The sequence below is a fragment of the Coenobita brevimanus genome, chromosome 65, assembly GCF_032717465.1.
Source record: "Coenobita brevimanus isolate Jiangsu-jjx chromosome 65, ASM3271746v2, whole genome shotgun sequence".
NCBI lineage: Eukaryota > Metazoa > Arthropoda > Malacostraca > Decapoda > Coenobitidae > Coenobita > Coenobita brevimanus.
Window position 1 is genome coordinate 7,751,365 of NC_137018.1, and position 18,245 is coordinate 7,769,609.

Below are 18,245 nucleotides of genomic sequence, written 5' to 3' on the forward strand. Positions count from 1 at the left end.
CGATTGACAGATAGATAGATAGACAACCAGACAGATAGACAGGCAGATAAACAGATAAACAGATGAAGAGATAGAGAAATAGACAGATGATCAAATAGATAGACTGGTATCTGGACAAATATAGATAAACAGGGAGAGAGAGAGAGAGAGAGAGAGAGTGAGAAAGAGAAGCAGACAGACAGACACACAGACAAACAGACAGACAGACAGAAACAGAGACAGAGATACCTTTCGCACCATTTTTTTTTAACCATAACTGATCTAAATTAAGGCCAAAAAAATAAACACATATATCGATATTACGGTAAAGTTACTGTTAAAGGAGGTAAATAGGCTTCAAAGATAAGGTCACCCACATAGCAGTTGCTTCCTTTTTTTCCCTTAGTCTCTTGTTTTCCTTATATTTATTGTCTTAAAAATGATAACACATAAAGTAGATTTTGTGGTGAATATTTTTGTTTCCCCTGAGAGACTGTATTTTGTATCTAGAAGAGAATATGAGATTAAGACACAGCCTATTCAGATTTCTTCTTAAACCCCCTCAATCCGTTTCCCATTTTCTATAGTAGTCTTGTTAAACGTAGACTTTTTTATTCAGCTAAGGACATGTTTTTGCCACTACAGGGGTTGGATTCAGTCTTTTGTTATTAACCCCTTCACTAAAAGAGGCGCAGACCTTGATGGGGATAGTCGAGTCACAGCAGAAGATAAATAAAGACTGAATAAGATAAATGAAAACGACATACTATGGTAAAGGAATTAATATGTGTGTGTAATTATAATATACTGTTCGTCATGTTCAGTAAAGAGAAGGATATTAATAAAACAATAAATTTTTAAAAAGTTTCATTACAACTTGAAGCGTCAGCACATAATCAGCAACACGACATTCTCTGGTCAGCAGTTACCCTTGGATCAGCACACTTAGGTCAGCAGTTACTCTTTAGATCAGCACTTACCCTTGGATCAGCACACTTAGGTCAGCACTTATTCTTGAATCAACACATTTGGATCAGCACTCACTCTTGGCTCAACACACTTGGATCAGCACTCACTCTTGGCTCAGCACACTTAGATCAGCACTTACTCTCGGATCAACACACAGATCAGCACTTCTTCTTGAATCATCACATATAGATCCTCACTCAAACTCAGATCAGCACTCATTCTTGGATCAGCACACTTGGATCACTTATGAGTCAGCATTCACACCTGGGTCAGCACCACACCAACCCTACATTTAAAGCCACAAAAAAAAAAATCAGTATTCTACTCAACAATAATTTCTGCAACGATGTATGAATTGAGCACCGAGTCTTACTAAAAAAAATGTACCAACGTCTAAACGCTAAATACAATTGCACTGACTTTGTTTTCTTTGGTTTTCGTCCTTATGGTACTTGTAAATACTATGGTCTGTTTTGTTTTGATTTTTAATTCATAGGGTAAAAATAGTTTCCTTTTTTCCTTTTTCTTTGTCCTGGTACACCAACACATTGTCTCACGTACAAATTTGTCATAGTTTCCTTTTTACAGGTTTGTTCCTTTCCTAATACACAAACAACACTTTCACGTATAAACCTGTAACTTTTTTTTTTTTTAGTTTCTTCTGGTACACAAACAACAGTGTCTCACGTACAAACTTGTAAGAATCAAACTTTTTTTTTTCTTTGGTCATTAAGTGCCTGGAAACGAGTACATCTCGAGGCTCGCCAACACTGCCTATCACAACACTCCACAGCAAGTGTTACCACAAGCTCTAGGTTCATGGAAGATCTGGTCGGGAATTATCTATAAAGTCTCACCGCTCTCACTGCCCCTCACTTCAGGTCACCACTACTGCCGAGAGGGAGGTGATTGTCTTCGACCTTGAGGTGACCTGGAGAGCCAGCGTGAGGAAGAGGGTGGCAGGCCCGACTTGGTGCCCCGTCTAGCGTCATGCTGTGGGGATGAGCTAGAAGGCCAAGTCTGAGGACTGCTCGTCACCCTGATGTCATACAGTGGAGATCAGCTGGAAGGGAAGGTCCGGAGACTGAAGGCCACCCTCCTCAGTCTGCATCTCCTGGCAGGTCTCAGTCCGGACCGAGACCGCAGACTTGCGAGAGACACGGTCCAGCGACTGGCTGCTTCTGGCGACAACTAGTGGCGGAGTCGCGATGTCGTCCGGCCCAAGTTTCTCGCTGGAGCCACACGACGGTGCGTCCTGAGGCAGACACAGAGTTTAGAGCCACTGTGTGTGTCAGGCACCTCACTTCCACGCCTACCATGAGATGTTACAACACCACCACTGCCTGGCAAGAAAACTGACGCTAATTACCCCCCCCCTCCCTCTTTTTGTGATGGGCTTATGGCTGATCAAGACTGCACGTACGAGAATTGTAACTCGGAAGTACCTATAGTAATGTTAATTCTCATGAGACCCCCTTTAATGCCTCTTCAGAGATATGAAATGTCTCAGCCATAAAGGTGAGGACAGAAGCCATGAGGGGGCTAAACTTCGATGTTCATATCCGTAGCTTTGGTCATAGAGCCTGTGCAGGTTGTTCGATAATTTTCCTAGGATAAAAAGCCACTGCATCATCCTGAATACTACGGGTACCTCCCCTGCGTGTTGCCCGAAGTATTCATTTTATTTACCAACTCACAAAGGGTGGATAAATACCTAAGTAAAGTAGTGCCAACTGCCCACACCAAAAATTAAACCCTAGTGTAGCTGGCAATACTAAACCCTTGGCCATTTCGCCTGTCACAGCCAAGTACAAAAATTATACATACACACACACACACACACACACACACACACACACACACACACACACACACACACACACACACACACACACACACACACACACACACACACACACACACACACACACACACACACACACACACACACACACACACTCAATTTTGTACTGCACGCTGCTAAAACCTAATCACATATTCACAGGTGCAATTAGAAGGATTGTGTTGAAATTTTTCTTCGGAGTGGGGTGAGTTTTTCTAGTTGATGAGTTGCTAGTTTGCATAAAGATTCAAGTGTCCTCGCGCTCATGTCAGCACCAGAAACATTGCCTGCTATTCCTACTCAACAAATTTATTAAGTTAATTATTTCAAAAGTTATTAGAATTCATGCTTTTCAGTGGGAAACTACAGATACAAAATAATTAAAACTAATGTGATTGATTGTAATTACCTCAAACACATCCATTCACACACACACACACACACACACACACACGCTGACACGAGAGAGACAGACAGACAGACAGTGAAAGAGAGAGGATGTAAAAGGGAACGGAACACACACACACACACACACACACACACACACACACACACACACACACACACACACACACACACACCCATGCCTCGTACCTGCAGTTGTCACGATACGGGATCTTTGGCGGAGAAGGAGTACTGCGAGGTGGTGAAGGTCGAGCCGTAGGTCTGCATGGAAAGGAAGGAGGGCCCGTTCTCATGTTCCAGCTGCTTCTTCCTCACCGGCTTAGTCGAGGCATCGCAGGAGAGCGCGAACTTTATTTCCTTGCTCATTTCTGTCCAAACGGAAGCCTGAGAATAGCAAATGAAACTCAGTTATTCGTACGCTGCTCACGAGTCGGAGGTGCTGGCTAAATTCTGATGGCTCCACCCGCGTGGGTTTAGAAATGAAACGTTCGATTCGTGCATGCGTATACCCTTTTCTTCAGTGCCTTTTTCTCTGTATACGTCTTCACTGGCCAGAAAATAGCAGTACTGAGAGGGATGCAGTACAGTTTATACCATAGATGTCTTGGGAACACACCTAAGATTCTGAATAATCACCATGCATATGAAGCTTTGCCTAAATGTCCAAATCAAACATAACCATAAATCCCTCTATAATGCTGATTTCTGTAAGCCAGGCTCGGAAAACTGTTGATAAAAAGAAATAGGCACAAAGGGAGAAACACTCATCATTCCAAGCAGCAGTCAGCCTATCTCACTTCAATCTCACCTGGGGAAGACAGGAGTTTCCGCTACATTATTAGGTCCTCTACTTTTCTGAGGACCTTAAGGCTGTGTTATCGAGCAGTTAGGAAGCTTACTAACACCTCTTCCTTACAGACATATTTTTGGATATGGCTGGGTATTATTGTCCTGTACGTTATTTATGCTGAGTACGGTGACATTAGAAGGATTTAAAAACAGAAGTGGAGGGCAAGGTGTAATAAGCAAACTAAATCTCCAAGGATGAGGTGTTAGAGAGCTTCCTAGACCGACGAGAATACGGAACGTAAAAACTTTATAAAAAAACCAGTAACACACTACGAACCCTCTACTGTGTATCTCCATACCACAGAAAAGGGTAGTAACAGTCCATCAAAAATCACATCACTCTATTCCTGGCTAATACTAGGCTACAAGCAGCTGAGAAAATAAAATATGCGTCAAATTTACAGAGAATCGAGAATATGAATCGTGTCTGTCAGGGAGGGACTTCTTGATGATGATTTAGTGTCAGTTAATTTTTTCGTCTGAATTATATTAGTGCAGAGAAACAGAATAACAGAGAAAAATAATAGGCACTTGGAGTTTGGGAGAAAAATGTTTACACTCAATGTCCTCCTTGTGTTGAGGAGGCAAGTACTAATCGTTCAAAGGTACTGTTTACGTTTCACAAAGTCATCTTATAAGCCTGGTCATTGGTCGCAGTCTCACATTAAATCCGACCTGCATCTTTTACCTGAAGGGTTTGGAAATGAGTAATCAGCGATGAACAGGGAAACTTTCATCATGCGTTTCAGATATCGATGAAGAAATTAATCCCTGTAACCAAGAGGGATCGCCGTCAAAGTCTATAAAAGGACAAATCAACTCACTTCTACGGGAGTATACTTCTCCTTTCTGAGAAGTGTTGAAGCTCCACCAAGAATATTCGCTAAGGAACAATGTCAGTATATTAACAATCTATAAACACCATTTTCCAGCCAGTAGTCCTCATAGTTATAAAAAACTGTGCCACGTATTTAATATCCTCAGTTATTTAAAAGACTATATAAGACGCGGGTTTCTTGAATACAAATATGTTTCCCTAGGCATGAGAGATGGTGCTATTTGTACCGAAGAAGTTAGGAATGTTATTGGGAAAAAAGTGTTAGTAATTTATCGAAGAGCGAACCTGTACATAAACAAATTTTTACTTTTCAGCAGCAGTCGTACAACAGAAGAAACGCTACAGCATTCATCATCATCATCATCATTATCATCATCATCGTCGTCACAATCATCAGCATCATTATCATTATCGTCATTGTCATCATCATCATCGTCATCATCATTATCATCGTCTTAACATCCTTTAACAACACAGATGCGAAAGATCCATAAACAGTAAAAAGCACTCATCTAAGGGCTTAAGACGTCTTGTTAAGGAGAGACAGGTAGACAGGTGATCTATCAAATGAGTTCTCAGGGGATTGGGCCAGTCATCCATTCACTCATCACTCAAGACATCAAAAATTCAAGTACTCGCAAAAGTAGATTCTTAGAAGGTGCAAAGGGAAAGGGATTAGGGAAGAGATAGAGGAGGGAGAAAGGGAACGGGTAAGGGGTAAAAGAGAGAGAGAGAGAGAGAGAGAGAGAGAGAGAGAGAACGGAGAGGGGGAAGGAACAGAAACAGAAAAAAGAAGAGGACTATCAAACAGATAAATTTGTGAAACTTGTTGTCATAATTAAAGTTTCTTCCTAACTCCTGAATAGCAATAAAGTTTTGTCAGGAACTCGTAACTCACTGTCAGCATTCAAAGTTTCTTCCCAAACTCTTGGCCAGGAAATAAAGCTTTGACACTAACTCTTGGTCAGTAGTAAAGTTTTGTCCCTAACTCGTGAAAAAAGTAAAGTTTTATCCCTAAGCCGTGGTAGAGAGTCGTCCTTAACTCCTGGTCAGTAATTATGATGAGATGGAGGGATGGAGTGGAGAGGCATATGAGAGAGGGGGGTGTGAGCTGGGAGCAGGGCAGTGAAATGGCGGGGGACAGGGCGACATGGAGGCGATTTGTTTGTGGCTACCCTTTACGGGATTAAGGCGTCTGGCACTAGATAGATAGATAGATAGATCCAAACTCGTGGCAGATTATGAGGTTTTGTCCATAGCTCGTGGTCAGAAGTAAATTATGTTCCTAAATCGCTATTCTCAATAACACCCTCCTCTAACGAAATAGTGAAAAAAAAAAAAAAAATGGGAAGAGACTAACAGGAAAATGGAGAGAATCATCAGCGGCATCGTCCTATAGAGAGAATGAGGAAAATGGGGAAAAATATAAAGACAAGAAGAAAAAAAGGAATTAAAGAGACAAGGATGGAAAAAGGAAGGAAAATACAAAGAGAAGGAGGGAAAGGGGAGAGAAAATATAAAGAGAAGAAGGAAAATGGAGGGAAACTATAAAATGGGGAGAATTACTGACATGGTCCTCTGTGGCGAGCTTGCGTGACTTCCAGACGAACTCACAGACGGCGACTACGGATGCGAGCCCCATGCCAGCCAGTAGCACCACGAACACGCCTCCTACGTTGTTCAGACCCAACTCGTTGGCCTTGGACGAGCTCTTGTTCTCGTCATCCTAAGGGGAGAGACGCCTGACCTACCACCACCTCCCTCAGCAGTTCACCCGACAGCTCTCATGCACACTCGGCTGCTCACACACTCACTCAGAGCTCTAATCTCATTCGAAAGTGCACACACTCACTCGACAACTCACAAACTCAAAGCTCACACATTTGCACGATAGCTTCCACACTCACACTACAGCTCACAATCACTCGACAACTCTCACACGCTCACTTGACAGACCATAATACACACTCGACAGCACACACACTCACTCCACAACTCCCACATTCACTCCACAACTCGCACACTCACCCAACAGCACACACACTACATCCACACTCACTCCACAGCACACACACTTACTCCACAACTCGCATACTCAATCCACAACACGCACACGCACTGTCCCATCTCCTGCATACATTTACTTTACCGTCTGTTCCTTCTCCCCGGCACCTCTTCCCTCGACACTCGCCCCCCCACTTCACTACCTCTCCCAACCCTGGCTAGTATTCTTGAGCTACAAATACCCCATGTCTCTATCTATCTATCTATCTATCTATACAAAATTAAAAGAGGTCATGGCACTAAAGTGATTACGTGATTGCATACGGCAGCCCATAAAGGGGAGAAAGAGTCTCCACTGTAGAAACAATCGGCAAACATTAGCCAGGATTAGATCTGTTTGAAGGACTAAATGTTAACCCAGTGTGCAATAGTATTAAAATAACCATCTATTGCAGTACTTATTTAACTGTGAGGTGTCTATATACAAACGTGTAATGTAAAGCAACATTGCAGCGACGGGGAGAGAAAGGTTAACATGGATAAAAGAATTCACAACACATAAACTCTGTGAACCAATTACATTTAGACAATTCTGGTCGTTCTCCCCTTCCCTCCACCTTTTTCTGCACACACACACACACACACACACACACACACACACACACACACACACACACACACACACACACACACACACACACACACACACACACACACACACACACACACATTTTATAACACCCTGCAAACAATAAACACAGAAATATTCGCATGTTAATACCCAGGCATACCATTCACAACAGGAAAATGGTTTCAGGTTGAACGGTGTGCCTCGTTAGCCGTATTGGCCATAGGTATGATAAAAAGGTGTTTGTGAAATTATGAATAGTGATAGGGGTGCGTGGGGTGAGTGTGGAGTGAGTGGTGTGGGTGTGGAAGGGGTGGGGTGAGTGTGGAGTGGATGGATCGAGGTGGAGTGGGGGTGTGAAGCAGAGTAAAACTTAATGAGGTAATGAAGAACATGAAGGAATTAACTCACTTTTCATCGAAATTGTTATCGTATGTTTTATCAGCTGACAGACAATTTCTTTCAACTTAGAGTGAATCGCTGGAATTTGATCTTTAATACTTCAATTGTTAACCATCTCATGATCTGGGCAACTCTGGTACTCATTTCCAGCCAGCGAAAAGCGATCTTATTCACCTGACATTGAGTAAGGGGGGCTGGGAAAATTAATGCCGTCTTCATTAACCCTCTCATAGTCAAAACAACTCTAGCATGACATTCTAAATAAAGATAGTTGACGGTACTTAGCTGCTATACCCCTTTCACTTTGCCCTGGCCTAAAATTGTCATCCCCTCTCTTGAATGTTGAGTTATATCAATAGATCAACACTAGAATACGATGCTAGCCACGAAGAAGTAGAAGTATTACAGAAAGGATGCACGCGTAGAGCCACAGTATTTTCTTTTTCTGCCACTAAGCTATGTGAAATAAGCTGCAAAAAATATGAAAATCTGAACCAAGTTAAAATGAATGAACTGCAGTAAATCACAGAATCATAAGAACGCTAATGATATCACTATAAACCCTCACACGGACGAAGCAACTCCAGTTTTCTATTGACCTAAACATAGACGATTTTATTCAGCTGAGAGTCATGGGAATCTAGGGGTGTTAAAAGGTGTTAGTCTGGCTTGGAATGGTTGCTTCAAATTAGAGCGAAAAGGAGAAAGATGGAGTGAAAAAGAGGAATGTGACAGTGTGTGGTGCGGGTGTGAATTAGGCAATTGCTCGGGAAGGTGTCAGGGACGTGGGAGATATTGCCCTTTGTGAGGCATGGCGAGGGAATGAGGGCTTCTTGTTGATCGGGGAAGGTAAGTATTGTGCGAAGAAAAACGTGACTGGATACGAACGTCTAAGCTGGTCCATTTGAACTTGGCGGAGATTTTCGTCATTTTGCATCATATTTCCTGTAGATCAGCGACACAATGATATAATACTACGACTCTTACATTCTTCCCACAATATATCTTAACGACTAGCTCCATATCCTAGCGCTAATCTTCCGTTACAGCTCAGCATTCAAGATGGAGAGATGGCGATTTTAGGCCAAGTTAAAGTGAAAAGAGTATGGTTTCTTGTGGGAGGGCGTCCAGGGTGTGATGAAGTGTGGATGTCTAGTATGAACATAAAAGGGTGTGCGAGGCTACGTGTGGGCGTGGTGTGGGCGTGGTGTGGGCGTGGTGTTGTCATGTTAAAGGCGTGATGCTGCCGTGGTGTGGGCGTGGTGTGGTCGTGGTGAGGGCGTGGTGAGGGCGTGCGTATTACCTGACAAGTGCCCCCGCCCCTCTTCTCCTTCCACCACTTCCGCTTGAGGCCGTGCAGTTTGCCTCCTTCCTGCAGCTTCAGCACGGCGGAGTTCAGCAGCGTGCGGTAGGGCGAGCCTGACGACACCCAAACAACATACTGTACTTACAATGTGGACAAGGACAACGTGGATAATCATGTGCAGTTTGGGTGTCATGACCAAAATGCATAAGAAGAAGAAGAAAATACGATGAAAATAAGAAAAATATAGAGAAATAAGAAAAAACAGGAAAAAAATAAGAAAAGAAAATAAGAAAAATCAGGAAAATAGAAAAAAGTAAGAAGAAAAATGAGAAGAAAATGATAAACAATACGAAGAAAAGGTAAGAATATACGAAGAGGTAAATAAGAAGAAAGTAAGAAGACAATCAGAACATAACGACAAAAACTAACAAGACACAGCAATGCATCTAATCCTTCCACTAACCTGGAGGCAGCGCAATACCGTAGCTTTTGGAGTCAAGGAGGCCCCCAACTTGCGTCAAATCACAGTATCTCTCCGTAATGTACTCGATACTTGAGGATTCCATCATGTAGGCGTACTGGCCATCACCCTTCTGCACCCTCTTCACGCCCTCCTCGTTAGATTTGGTGTACACGCTTGGGATCTGCGACTCCATGAAGCTGAACATGCGCTGGTACGTAGGCAGCTTGGACGTGCTGAGGAAAGAGTGGTAACCCTCTGTGTCGATTAATGCTTTGACTGTAACTGTTGTGTGTAAATCTTCCTGCCGCCAGATTTCATCAAGCTTACGGGAGATTTCTTGTTTTATAAATTAAGGAACAATCTTGCATTATTTTGACGCCTTCTGTATTTTTCTTCTGCACCGCCAGCCTCCTTACTAATAAATACGGCCAATAAAATCAAGAAATGGAAGGGAAAAGCAAAGTATGCCAGAAGTAAACCATATTTTCTTCCTAGTTCTTAGTTACAGTCTCTTAGTTTGATGTATATACCATAGATTTATCATTCAATATCCTGCAAATTTCCTGACGGTACTCGTAAACAGGAACAAGTGTACCTGAAAAAGTTCCACGTTGATCCGCCGTAGAGTGATCCATACTTGATCTTAGTCTGCTTGGCCAGGTCCTCGGCAGACTCTATGGGCGACTCCATGCGCTCCACGGTGAGGAAGGCGGCCAGGTTGGCGGTGTAGGACGAGATCATGATTAGCGTGAAGAACCACCAGATGCCCGCCACGATCCTCGTTGACACCGCTCTGGCCAGGTGCAACAGGTGGAGGAAGAGGTAAAACGGTAGCAATTTGTGAGGTGTAGAGGGTCCACGGCAGGGTGTAACAGCGTGTGGTGTGCGCACGTGAAGAGTGACAGTGTGAGATGTGGTAGTAATTTCTTCTGTGTAGTAACTGTGCTAATAACTTGTATATACTGGCTGTTTGCGGTACGGAGAACAGGGCAGTTACTTTATCTTATGTATATTAACTCGTAAATATTGCAAAAGCTTTTGAGTTAAACTGTGGCCAGACTATCTATTGAGGTCAAACGAATTTAACTGAAGTGGCTATTATTGTCACAGTAATTTCATATAGCCGCTCATGAAGATCTACTAAATTTCGCTTACGTATTACTTCATGGGATGTGGTATTCAGTATATTGCTTACAGGGTTAATACTTATAACCGGAAAATACCCAAGAATATTACACCTTCAAACCTAATTTGCAATAAAGCTTACACCAGAGAAGGAGTATATTTCATGTGGTAAATAGACCGTCAACACGCCATGCACTTTATGGTCACGGGTATCGAAAGGGAGAGTCGCTGAAATATAAAAGCATAAAAAAAAAAAAAAAATCTGATGGGGTTCGTGGTTTCCTTTACCCTAAGATCATATGTAATTATTAAGATAAAATTTGGGCAACAAGTTCATGAATTTTACGCCTTTAACACTTTGTAAATAAAAGCATGCGAAAAAAGTAATGAAACTATTAAAATATCTGAACTTTTTACTCCCATAGCTGCACTAAGGCAAGATTTAAATGATTCTGTTCACCTCAGAGAATTTCTAACAATGAAGCATGTCAGTTTATCGAGATCACTCCAATAGTTTGTCTGGACTTTTTTTTTTTTTTAGGCAATCACCAACAGTGTGTGTGTGTGTGTGTGTGTGTGTGTGTGTGTGTGTGTGTGTGTGTGTGTGTGTGCAATAGAAACCCTGAAAAGTTGTACAGATATGTGTAATTTAATAACATCAAACAATAATGCAGCGCGAGAAAATATTTTAGTGAGACATTTTGCTGTAACATGGCACACTTTTTCACCCCACATTGCAAAACTTCGCACCATCACCGCACATATTACAGCACAGCATACTTCCACACCACACACCGCCACACCACACAATACACCTCACAAACACACTTCCTCTTACAGTACTTCCGTTTTCTACTACGCAGAGACCTTTCTGTATCAGGACATGGCGCTGAGAGTAATCTGTTTTGGTTGTTGCTCCGACACACCACAGAACCATACGGTGTCACAGCTCACACTACCATATCGCATACCACACATTACTGCACCACACACTGTCACAACTTGCACTACCATAGCACATAACATTCAGTACGGAACCAAACACTGTCACTTCTCACACTACCATATCACATATCACACTTTCGCTCCATATACTGTCACAACCCGCATTACCGCAACAAGCATCACACACTGTCTCACTACACACTACCATATCACACACACACACACACACACACACTTACACACTCCACACTGCCATACCACTGTCATGCCATACAGGACCACACCTCACCATCACACCTAACCCTACTGTGCTTTCTTTCTACTGAACTAAGACTCTCCTATACCACGACCTGGAATTAATGTCGACATACTTGGGCTGCTGCTCTGTGCCCTGCTGCAAAAGTGAACCCATAGTGAACCACAGGGAGTTGATGAGGCTGTATTGGTTCTCCAGGGCGGTGTCTTCCTGCTCCCGACAGGTAAAGGGCGCGATCCATTCATAAGGGCTCAACCTGATCAGAATAAATACATAAATAAAGTATCCCGCTGTCAAGTCGCTGAGTAGTTAACAGAAGTCTTGGGTGACACACAGCCCACCTCACAATCATCCGAAAGTACTAAATTGTGATGGCTAATGGATATAAGTCCTATTCCATTAGTATGTTTTCTCGTTTCTGTTTTCTACTCATCCCAGTGTGTGAGTGGTGTGGGTGAAGGGAGGGGTGCCTGACGACGAAGAACAGACAGACGTAGAAACAAATAGACACAATTTATTCATGGTCACCCCCTCCGGGATTGAGGCTAAATATAGTCTGCAATTGTACTGGTGGATAAAGAGGAACTAAGGGAAAATAACCCGTGTACTCTGACCTCGCGAGAACGAAGAGGAGAAGGGAGACTCCGAGGTATGCAGTGGCCATGTAGAGCCACACGTCCAGCGACAGGGGCGAGAGGAAGCTGAACAGGTTGGGCGGCTGCTTGGTAGGTTTGCGGTAGAGTATGGTGATGCCTGACGGAGATATGAGAGGTCGGATTAGATTAGGCTGGATCCGCGAATATGAGTATAGAAAGTCAAATGGAAGAATTGCTCGAAGGCGAATGACAGAAACGTGTGTGTGTGTGTGTGTGTGTGTGTGTGTGTGTGTGTATGTGTGTGTGTGTGTGTGTGTGTGTGTGTGTGTGTGTGTGTGTGTGTGTGTGTGTGTGTTTAGAATGAGAAGTGCACTTGGAAATTATGTTGCAGAGGCTTTGTATGACAGCAAGTGAGTCTGCGTATGCCATGAAGGGAAACTCAACAGGGAGCGAAAATGGAAAACAAATAAAAGAGTATATCAAATAAAAAGGGTATACTAAACAAATAAAAAGGTATACTAAACAAATAAAAAGGATATGCTAAACAAATGAGGGTAGGCTAAGTAAATGAATGGGTATACTCTACAAATCAAAGAGTATACTACTCCACCCTAAGTAAAGTCTAACGTAGGGTCGGGCCAAGTAGTCAGAGGGTTCGGTATACACACAGGCTACCGAGACGACCGCAGGAGACTTCCATATACTATACTGTAGTGAAACTTAAATTATAACAATCAGAAAAGGAGAAACGGGAGTGTGAAGTTAAGGTAGAGCAAGGTGGGTGGAAGTTTGGGAAGACGAGCCAAGGAGGCGATTAGACTGGAAAGAATCTGATGCTGAATGGTAACAGAAGGATGGAAAAATGGCACAAAAAGAAGGAAAAGGGAGCGGAATGTCGAACTGAAATAGGGAAATCTGTGGTCCCTCCCTATTTACTTACCAAGGTTCATCCAGGGCATAGTGAAGTCGACTGCCTGTTCTCGCTCGTAGGTGATGGTCAGGTCACCGATGGCCAGGTCAGCTTTCTGGTCGCGGAATATACAGAGGATAAGGTCACTGCCTCAACTTCAGGCAAGAGTGTAGAACTAGAGCTAATGAGACTGAAGTAAAGGGGAATGAGCCTAAACAATACCTTAAATTCAGTCCATTCAGTTAGAGATCGTGTTCTTCTTTTCCGACTTCCTCCAGACGATTTTGAATAACCTTAAAAATTATCTATTAGAGGGATTAATAGAGGGAATGATCTAATCCCTCAAGTCAGATAAGTCTTTCCAAAGCTTAATTCAATCGTCTGGTAGTGGTAAGAGTAATATAAAAGTTACGTCCTCGGGGGGAATATGTTAAATAGTACTCAGGACGAGGGATTTGAATGATGTTTAAAAATTTACGTGGCCTATTCACTGAGCCTGTTGTTAATAATTCAGTTTCGTAATTTCTCCCTCCTTGTTACTGGATCCAACTCTAAGGATACAAATATGTTAAAATCACTGTACCGACTAACGAAAGAAGAGAGAAAAGAATAATTACCAGCTTCACATGCAAAGATAGTGATATAGAATTGTATTTACACGAGGAAGGGGCGGATTACTTTCAAAATACAGACACGCAGTCAAGTAATGCAACGTTCTGGCTCTCTAGTTGCTTCAGAAGTCAGTATGAAAAACTAGGGACCTGCCTTCCGTCTCGTGTTTTCAGTTTTTAAGCACTGGATCGCCAGCGCCTCACCTGGGTCAGAAGCTCCCCGATCATGCCGTTCCACCTGTCCAGTTTCTCGTCGAACTTGCCGTGAATCCCGTCCTCGGCGATCTTGATGGTGTAGTTGAAGCCCAGCACACCTGCTATCTCGTGTATCAGGTCCACACAGAAGCCCTCGTAGCGGTCGTTGCCGGTCATCTGCTCAGAGGTCTCGCGCAGCATCGTATACGGGGCAGCCTTGGTATATAGACCTGGGAATTACTACACACACACACACACACACACACACACAGTACATATTTAAGTGGGGAACCCTAAAGTTTAAGGTTATGACTTTTGCGACTACTATCCGATAAGCGAAGGGTGTATGCAAAGTATCTTCCTGCAAAAACTCACTTGCAATAATCTTGGGATTTACTATAGTTAATTTTCACTAACCTGGCCCATATTTTTTTTCCATTTGCAGCTTATTTCAAGTACCCCAGTGGCGGAAAGGGACAATACTGCCGCTCTACACCCCTTTCATACCACTTCTTCGTAACTATCACCATATTCCAGTGCTAGTCCAATGTTACAACTCTGTGTTTAGGATGGGATGATGGAAATTTTAGACCAAATTAGAGTAAAACGGGCAAAGAATGATCGCTTAAGTCATAGGGGAAATTTGCCTAAAGGAACATGGAGTATTCTGAGAGGGCAAATATTCAGGATGTTATGTTTGGGAATCGATACAACGTAAGAATGATTGAAAATGTGTGCTTGATACTCACGAGGACACTGGTGATGATGAGTGTCTTGTTCTGGAGACTCTCAACGATGCCCTGCTGCACCTCGCTGTACGTACGAGTGTAGTTGGCGCCGCTGCTGGGATCCCACCTGCCCAGACACCACAAGGTACACTCAATTTACTCGGATTCACACACAAGACAGTCATTTCATCGGGCTCACAATACAGCCCTTGCACCTCGCCGACGTATTACAGTCCTTCATCCTAACTAAGTAAATAGAGTGCTAGTATTCGAGTTCTACCTGTCAGCTTGGTACAGGTAAAACTTGTAGTACTTTCACTTGTAATCAATTTCAGTCTAACACATGTACCCCATACTCAGTGGACTCTCTTTCCAGTCCAACCTATTTCCATTCTAGCCCAGCCTATCCACTTCAACGGTATTTTCCCCCACTCTAGTCCATTTATTCCACATTCCATTGGCTCTCTTTCCAGCCTAACCAATTCACCTTCCACCCTAACCTGTTCACCTTGATAGTCATTCCTTCCAATTAAGTACTCTTTATTTACCAAGTGTTATGCTCAATCCATTCCTCGCGCTCCTCACACTACCATCTATCCTTCCATTTCTTCACCCGACCCATCCATTTCTGTCCTTTTGTTCAAGTTTATCCACCTTTTACATTGCACTTCTATCCTTCAGCCATCTTACCTATCTTCTAAGCTCCAGTCCTTTCTTCCTACTAAATTCCTCTATCTTTTACTACCCTTATCTGTCCTATACTTTGCTGTCCTTCCAGTTCACCTCATCCAACTCATATACTCATTCTAGTACTTCTAAATCCGTCAACTCCTTACCTTACAGCTATCCTCCCAATCAACCCACTCTAAGCTTTCATTCAGTAGCCCTCCCTTCCATCTCAACGTAGCCACTCCTTACCGTCAAAGTATCATCATCATAAACTCCTAACCTTGTTCCCTATAAATATATGGAATAATTAGAAGACAGAAAGAGGAAATGGAATAGGGAAAACACAGAAGAAGAATTGTCAAGACAGCACACAGTAGAATGGAGCATATAGCCTTTAATTTGTCACTCAGGTCTTCGAAATTCTTAGCTTCATTTTCTTTTTTACACTCCAAATAATAAGTAAATCATTCGTTCGTCTCTCTAAAGCATAAATCGGTCACTATTCAATCAACACACACACACACACACACACACACACACACACACCTGCCAACTTTCTCGAGTCCGTCCTTGGTGAGCTCCACGATGTCGAGTGTGACGTCACGCCGAAACCCCTCCGTGTCGAACTTGATGAGGCCCGTCAACCCGCTCACCTGCACCTGGGGGGGGGGGGCATAATTAAGGGCGCAGGAGAAGGCCAGGTAAGGAAAGGAGAGAGACAGACAGACAGACAGAGACAGACAGAGACGGAGAGAGAGAGAGAGACAGAGAGAGAGGGAGGGAGAGAGGTAGGGAGGGAGGGAAGGAATTTAGGAAGAGTGGAGAATTTTTGGAAGAAGAGGGTATTCTCAGTAAACAGATGAGGGGAAATTAAGAGCAATAGGTTTATCACGGAGATCAAGCATATCCTCTCAAGGCAGATGAAGCTCCCTGGTGAAGGAAGTAGGCAAAATTGCAACAAAAGTCTCACATTAGATTCCAGGGTAAGAACACAGAGTAATATCTTAATTATTGTGCTAATTTTTTGTGTATATCTAGCTCGCCGTATCCTTTCGATGGGGGAAAAAGTTAGACTGGTGACTGTTCCTGTCTCCTTTTTCTCTTCTTATTATTTGTCTTCTAAGGCAGTACCGCTAACAAAAATGAGAAGTATTGCCTAACTTCTGTATGCCTGTACATAAAAATAAATAGATAAATAGATAGACAGATAAATGGATGGATAGATAGGCTGATAGATAGAGATAGATAGATAGATGAACAGGTAGAGAGATATAGCCGTTCCATTGTTTCTCCATCACACTGAACACTCACAGTGATCTCCATCCCTTAGGACCTCCTGATGCTTTACAATTATATGTGAAATGACAAAGTGCAATATGCCATCAAGTCTATTAAGCATGTCTAACGTAAACTCACTGCTGTCCCTATTCCAGCGATTCGGGATGTGGGAGACACAAAGGACACATCACAGAAGGTAGTGGCTTTACATCTCCTAGACCTGAAATGGTGGGGTGGCTACGAGGCCTTACTCTTGGAGATGTTTAATTGAGCTGAAGGTATATTGCACTTCTTCATGCATTTCCTCATTTCTGGTGGACTATTTTCTCTCGCACGATGACTTTCTATTGATCTTTGAATGAGCCTTTTCGAATCAAAGAATTACACTTGTTTTCTCATTACAGGTCTCCATGGTTTTCTTTTCTCCTCTAGAACCACAAAGCTTCTAGACTCGTGCATAGCTCCCCTCTAGATCACTTTTAGTTTATTTTTTCCCTCTTGCTGGATTGTGATGTTCTTATTTTGTCACTGGCCTCCCACAACATTTTTCTTTCTTTTATTTATTTATTTTATTTTATTTTATTATTTTTTTTTGGTGCTGACATGGTAATCTAAAGAAGTGTTTCCTGTTCCTAGATAAGTTCGTATGTCCTACCTCATTTCCTTTTGCCAGCTGAACAGATTTCCTTAGACTCACTTCATGCAGTTGATGAGTAAGTTGCCAAGCTCACGTACCCACTTCATGCAGCTGATGAGTGAGTTTCCATGCCCACGTACCTATTTTGTTATTCAGTTGTCATGACCACGTACCCTTCATGTTCACTCAGTTGCCATGCCTACGTACTCACTCAGTTACGATGCCTACGTACCCCCTCAGTTGCCGTGCTCACGTACCCACTTCATGTAGTTGATGAGGGAGTTGCCGTGGACCCAGGTGAAGTCTCCGTCACACTCGAGCGGCGTGACATCAATGTGGCGGGATCGGTCCAGGTCGTCCAGGGCCTTGGCGAACAGCTGCACCGCGTCGTACATCAGGGCCACCTCGGTCTGGGGGAGAGGCAGGCAGGCACGGGGTTAGGCAGGGGGAGGTAGAAGAGGCAGGGGTTTAGGCAGGTGGTAGGTAGGGAGTAAGCCAGGGAGAGGTAGAAAAAAGACAGGGGCGAAGAGCGAGATTTAACAGCTGCTTTGCGTCCGTACATCAGGGCTTCCTCGGTCTGGGAGCAGGCAGAGAGAGGGAGGGGGGAGG

At 43.2% G+C, this 18,245-nt stretch overlaps 1 protein-coding gene across 1 annotated transcript in view; it reads right to left on the bottom strand.

The window, feature by feature from the left end:
- Positions 1–2,144: 2,144 nt before the first annotated feature.
- LOC145404882 (glutamate receptor ionotropic, kainate 2-like) overlaps positions 2,145–18,245 on the bottom strand; it is a 109,653-nt gene continuing 93,552 nt past the window's right edge. Inside the window, exons 9-21 of the mRNA XM_080276383.1 lie at positions 17,894–18,046; positions 16,268–16,380; positions 15,074–15,179; positions 14,334–14,540; positions 13,549–13,633; positions 12,627–12,765; positions 12,128–12,268; positions 10,282–10,479; positions 9,687–9,919; positions 9,221–9,336; positions 6,454–6,609; positions 3,386–3,580; positions 2,145–2,203 (exon numbers count right to left, since the gene is read on the bottom strand). Of these exons, the coding sequence (XP_080132509.1) occupies positions 3,395–3,580; positions 6,454–6,609; positions 9,221–9,336; positions 9,687–9,919; positions 10,282–10,479; positions 12,128–12,268; positions 12,627–12,765; positions 13,549–13,633; positions 14,334–14,540; positions 15,074–15,179; positions 16,268–16,380; positions 17,894–18,046 (1,833 nt within the window). The 3' untranslated portion in view covers positions 2,145–2,203; positions 3,386–3,394. The remainder of the gene's footprint in view (positions 2,204–3,385; positions 3,581–6,453; positions 6,610–9,220; positions 9,337–9,686; positions 9,920–10,281; positions 10,480–12,127; positions 12,269–12,626; positions 12,766–13,548; positions 13,634–14,333; positions 14,541–15,073; positions 15,180–16,267; positions 16,381–17,893; positions 18,047–18,245) is intronic.